The sequence below is a fragment of the Helianthus annuus genome, chromosome 8 (assembly GCF_002127325.2).
Source record: "Helianthus annuus cultivar XRQ/B chromosome 8, HanXRQr2.0-SUNRISE, whole genome shotgun sequence".
NCBI classification, from domain to species: Eukaryota; Viridiplantae; Streptophyta; class Magnoliopsida; order Asterales; family Asteraceae; genus Helianthus; species Helianthus annuus.
Genome location: NC_035440.2, coordinates 18,827,688 through 18,834,101, shown reverse-complemented (window position 1 = coordinate 18,834,101; position 6,414 = coordinate 18,827,688). Strand labels below are relative to the sequence as shown.

Sequence of the window (6,414 nt, the reverse complement as noted above, 5' to 3'; positions counted from 1 at the left end):
GGTTGAGAACTTATTAAGATTCAACGTAAATAGAAACAGGTTAGGTTTATCATTCATATTCATGAGACTATATCTATAAAAATCCAAATTGGGCTTCTTTTCAAATTATGGACAAGAGAATACATTACTTTCAACCATTTCATAATCATTGGAAATTTTAACCGAAGTCAAAATAGTTTTTTAATCATACCGGGTTAGGCTTAGAAACAGTTCAACCGGAGTGCATCGGACAGTTCAACGGGGTGGGTGTTTAGTTTTTTTTTTTTTTTTTTTTTTTTTTTTTGGGGGGGGGGGGGGGTGTTTAGGTTTTAGGTTTTTTGACACTGGTCATTCTATAATGTCTTCTTACACTTATTACTTTTAGGAGCCTTTGTAAAATAACTTAACGCTTGTTTTTATTTTTAGGAGCCTTTGTAGAATAAGTTAACGCTTGTTTTAATATATTGATTTTGGTTAGAAAAATATAAAGTTGGGCCCATCTTCACCACTCAAAGCAACTTATTACCTTGACACCTAAAAAATTTGGTATCTCACAAGTTCAAATATAATCCATAGAACCTGGTCATATCATATAAATTAAAACTCATATAATAAAAATGTTACTTGACAAAGAAACCAAACATTATATATTTATCTACATACAAGATGAAACCATCATCATTCAAAAAACAATATCCTGAAATCAACACTTACGAATTATACACCGTGGCGGCAAACAGAACATAGAATATATATCCATAACGCATTGTAACGACAAGCGAGGTATCATTCCTGCACCAGGAATAGGATGCTAGTGAATTAGCATATCATAACGTCATCAAAATACTAACAATCGTTTGGTGTTACATTTTAAGGCAAAAGATCAAATACAAATAATCTTAACATACTAAACATACAAATTGAAGGAAAACCCAAAAAGACAAGGTGGTATTGTTGTAATTACCACCAACTATCAAAGTTACAACCAAAAATACCTAAAAAAACACAATTTTTTTTTAACATTTTTTATTAAAAAATCGCTACATTTCGTTAGCAAAAAAAAAAAAAAAAAAAAAAAAAAAAATTTTTGGCTGCTACCAAAAGTAGCGTTTTTTTAATAAAAAATGTTAAAAAAATAAAATAAAATAATTTGTGTGTTTTTTTATATTTTTTTAGGTTTTTTGGGGGGTTTAGTTTTTAGCATTTTAGCTTGGGTGGGGGGGGGGGGGTGTTAGGTTTTTTTTTAGGTTTTTGGGGGGTGGGAGGTTTTTTTTAGGTTTTTAGGGGGTTGGGGGGGGGGGGGGTTTAGGTTTTTTTTGGGGGTTGGGGGAGTGGTTAGGTTTTTTTAGGTATATTTGTAGAGTAACTTTGATAGTTATTGATAATTACAAAAATGCCACCTTGTCTTTTTGAGTTTTCCTTCAATTTGTATGTTTAGTATGTTAAGATTATTTGTACAAGAACTTTACCCTACATTTTAATACGCGTTATCATTGTAGGAACTTTACCTTAAGTTTGTAGTAAATCTTTTTGGCGAAACAACTTTGGCATTTTCTGATGTAAGCACATCAGCAACAGGAAAACCGTTATGTAGATAGGTCACGAGTATGGTCTTCATCTTGTTTTGAGGGTGACGGTTGTGAGTCAACAGTAGTCAAACTCTTATGATTTTCGAACGTTTCAGCTTGAGAGGCTAAATACTCAAGTGCAACAACAATGTCGCCAATCAAGGGCCGCACATTTGCTTGCTCCTGAAGACACATTGCGGTTACTGCAACCACATGGTGCACCGAACGCATAGAGAATCGACCTTGCAGCATGGGATCCACCAGCTTAATAAACTTCTTACGGTCTTTTAAAAAGGGACGTGACTGCATAAATTAAATAAATATTTAGAGGTGGCAAATTTGACCCGTTTGCTTAAAAACGGGTCGAGTTGGGTAGTGTTTGATCACAAATAGGTCAGTCAAAAAAACAGCTAAACGGGGCTCATGATCAAAAATGTTTCCTAAACCATTCTATATAAAGATTTATATTACTAAATGTGGTTTTTGTATTCCTAAAAATATATAGAGATAATCCAAATATTTACAAATAAAAAAAAATGTTATTTCAACCTGAGCTGATTTTGACCCGTTACCCAACCTACTCATCATAATCCGATATATCATAAGAGGATAAATTGGTAAACACAAAATTGGTGAGCTGATAACCATGGTTGTAAAAATCACTAAGCGCTAGTCGGCCGGTGGGGTACTGACTAGCAATTAATCGGGATTAATCGGATTGGGATTTTTACATGTAATTTTCAGTTTTATATATAATTATATACACACATTTATAGGTAAATATTTGAAGTAGACAGGTTTGAATCCCTCGTCGGCCCATTTTTTTAAGTACACAATATTAATCGCCGGAATCTACATGTTTGGTTGGAAACTGGCCAAAATTTACAGGTTTTAGCCGGAATCACCAATTTTTGACGAAAGTTACTACGTGACCGGCCGACTAGCGATTAATCGCCGACTAGTCCCAATTTTTACAACACTGCTAATAACTAATACTAGCAGGAGAATTGTTTTTAAAGGTCAAAAAGTCAACTCACCCAAGCAACTAAATTCTGCTCTCCAGGTTTCTTGGTCGTGTCAATGGCCCGACGCCCGGTAATCAGCTCCAACAAAACGACACCAAAGCTATAAATATCGGACTTGGTAGTTAATTTACCACTCATAGCATAATCAGGAGCACAATAACCATAAGTACCCATAACTCGAGTTGACACATGAGTGTTATCACCAACAGGGCCCAATTTAGCCAGTCCAAAATCCGAAAGCTTTGGCTTAAAGTCATTATCCAACAATATGTTTGAAGATTTTAAATCGCGATAAATTACAGGTGGATTTGCTATGCAGTGAAGATACTCGAGCCCACGCGCTGCACCAACAGCTATCTTTAATCGAGTGTGCCAATCAAGTGGCTCCTGGTCAGGCTCCAAATCTAAAAATAAAAATATATTACGTGTTAAAGCCATCAGATAATCTTTTCGGCCTTTTTTTGTGAAAAAAAATATGAATCGTGTGAAGTCACAAGAATCGAATTCAACATGCCATACATTTATTTTCAGCTGTTACTTAACTACTATTTTGTAGATTCTATGAAATTACCAGGTCATAAGCTAGAAACAAAAAATAAATAAATAAAAACAGAAATAATATAGAAGGATACCGGCTTTTTATCGTTCTTGTTAAATTGCTCTTTCTAAACTATCACAATACCTTCAAAATAATAAGATCAAAACTTATAAAAAGCAAGTTACATAAAACATAACAATTGTAGTACAAAGGAACGAAGAAATGTTTAACGTAACAGATATCAAGTCACAGACAACAATAACAAATTCGTTAAAGGGTTAGAACCCGAAATCGCCACCAAAAGCAGTTCATTTTCAAAAAAAAAAAACATCACACCAAATGCAAGAAACAACATAATCTTTGAGACACCGGTTCATCGTTAATTCACAAATATATGTAGTTTTCGTATAGAAATTTTTGGTTATATATGTTTTCGACCCCCCGGTTCTATAGAAATTTTTGGGTATATACGTTTTCGACCCCCTGTCGAAAACGTCAAGCTTCGCCAAATATCCCAAGGAAACTAGTTCATATAACAAGCTTTAATAAGATATCAAACGCACAAATATATCATTAAAACCTACCAAAAAGATGATTTTCCAGACTACCCAATGGCATGTACTCATAAACCAATAATCTCTGATCACCATCCGTGCAGTAACCGATCAAAGTCACAAGATTCGAATGTCGCAAAAGACTCAACATAAGAACCTCAACAATAAACTCCTGGTTCCCCTGAAGCCCATTTAAATTCAACTGCTTTACAGCAACCACCTGCTCATCAAAACTCAACAATTAATCCCAACACTCAAAAAAAAAAAAAAAAACACAATTCAACCCTTAAAAAATGCACATAATTTTCCCTTACTTTCCCCGATTCTAACCGACCCTTGTACACACTACCAAATCCACCTTCACCAATCAAATTCACATCTTTAAAATTCTGCGTTGCAACCGCGAGCTCGCGAAATGTGAAACTGTGAGCCACATTTGCCCTTTGACTACTAAAACTTTTCCCCTTATTCATATTATCATTCACTTTCACATCTACACACAAACATTACAAACCAAACCACATTATTCAACTTTAATCCATAATTCACAATCAATTACAAAAAAAAAAAAAAAAAAAAAAAAAAAAAAAATCCAAACCTGCAAATCCAGCCAAATCAGCATCAACACTTTTAACATCTTTAGAGCAACATTTAATGCAAGCAAAACACTTCATTTGCAATAATCTTTTCATCATAAACACAGAGGCAGTTCAACAGTTCAAATTCAGGAAGCAAAAACCCTAATTGAGTACACAAGAAATTGGATAAAATATATTCTTTTAAATTATAAAAGAAATATACAAAAATGTTCATGTAATAGGACAAGTAACAAATCAACGCGGAATTGGTATAAACAATTCAACAACAATTTAGCAATGCAAAAGTAGAAAAAAAAAAAAAAACTGAAGAATATTAAAGAAGAAAAATACAAAAGTATGAATGAATAAATAAAGGTGTGAAGTGGTTGTAATTGCTTGAAATTGAGGAGGGGAATGAGGTTAAGCGGCGTGTGTGTTGGTGCGTATACAGAGAATTAAATTATGACAGATGACGTATCAAATCCGTCGTAATAAATGGGTGCCAGTATATGTATATATTCATTCTATTCTATATTTAACATGGAATAAAACTTGTAAATACTTTTCTTTTTCTACCTTTTGTTATGATTCTTGTGAATTTCAGTTAAAGGATAGAAATTCAACGGCTATTGGGATTTCAAAATACTTTCTTTTTTAACTATTTTTTTATTTTTATATCATTTTATTCTCCAAATAATTAAAAAAAAAAGATAGAGGATAAAAGCTGAAACTCAATAGTCAATAGATTAGTATATTGCTCTATTATATAGAGACGAATATAAATAAAAATAATAATAAATGTTTACAAGTATTGTTTGTATAAACTGGTATTTACGTTTTGATAATCTGGTTGGGTATTATCTAATATCATTCTTTTTTCACGACAGTAAAAATTTTTAAAACTAATTTCATATCTGAATGTTTGGGGTTTAACATTTATTTCTTAGGTTCGAGTTCATTTGTCATCCTTAGTGTAACCATATTTGTTGTTGTCGGGTTTATCATATTATCTAGTATTTTGGTTTATTGTTGTATCTTATAATTACATTACATTTTGGATTAAAAGACATAAATCAAAGCATGAAAACAAATAAAAGAAATGTTATTTCCCTACTTATTATTTGTTTTCCATTTTTTTACATGTTTTGTAAACGCGCTAATTGATTTATAGATAAGTTCAACTGAATGAATAAAAGTCGATTTACGACAAAAATAGGTTTGGGTTAATTCGCATATAAAAATTATTTATGGAGTGGTGAGATCAAAGAAATTTGTCGTTAAGAAAACGCATATAAAAATAGATTTTGATAGAATTAAAATATGAATTTATTTCTTATTTTGTTTGATTGATAAAATAAGAGATAATTTAATTCAGATTTCATTTCATAATGTCATATTAGCTAAAAAGAAATTAAAATCTCTTCATTTCCATCAAATAGATTAACTTAAATTTTAATCTATTAGATGAAAGTTTACAAATCTATTGAATTTTAATAATATATATATATCATGGAGTTTTCCAAAAGTGTTCTATTTATATTACATCTCATTTATTTTTCTTTTCTTTTAAATGTTCGATATTCTTTATATTCTAGGCTCATAATTCTTCCCGACAATATTATTAAAATAAAAGCTACATCATTGTTTAAATATGCACTTTATTGTGGAATTCATTGAAATCAAATTATTTTACACCTAAGCATTTAGATTTCCTCCTAAATTGGTGTATATATAGCCATTATTGTCTAGTGGAGATGGATATGATCGGATGATTCTACGGGTGACGCGATAATACTCTAGTGGTCGGTCAGTGATCCAAATTTGCCGTTAAAAAAAATTTACACATATGACTATATATTATGCTCCACTTTTACTACAAAAACAAATCTATTCTAGTTATCATTGACCTTTTAATTTATTTGAAAGATGATATACAAAGAAAACGAGCTTCTTAATTTTATAAAATACAAAAAGTGCATTTTTAACAATTTTAAAATATAAAAAAAAATATTCTTTGTATTTATTGTCATCCTTCCTAATGTGGATCGATTCACTTTTAACGTTTTGAGTATATGCAATATATAAGACTTCGTAAATTTGAAAATTTAATAAGCCAAAATGGGAAAAAAATATATAATTAAGATAAATATAAATAAACCCTGGGCTTATAGC

At 31.3% G+C, this 6,414-nt stretch overlaps 1 protein-coding gene across 1 annotated transcript; it reads right to left on the bottom strand.

The window, feature by feature from the left end:
• Window positions 1-567: 567 nt before the first annotated feature.
• Window positions 568-4,694, bottom strand: LOC110899703 (probable serine/threonine-protein kinase PBL21). The gene is made up of 6 exons (XM_022146599.2): window positions 4,263-4,694; window positions 3,979-4,157; window positions 3,695-3,884; window positions 2,585-2,976; window positions 1,488-1,850; window positions 568-771 (listed from the first exon to the last, which is right to left on the bottom strand). The coding sequence occupies exons 1-5, from the start codon at window positions 4,357-4,359 to the stop codon at window positions 1,566-1,568; spliced, it is 1,143 nt and encodes a 380-aa protein (XP_022002291.1). The 5' UTR covers window positions 4,360-4,694; the 3' UTR covers window positions 568-771; window positions 1,488-1,565.
• Between the last annotated feature and the right edge of the window lie 1,720 nt (window positions 4,695-6,414).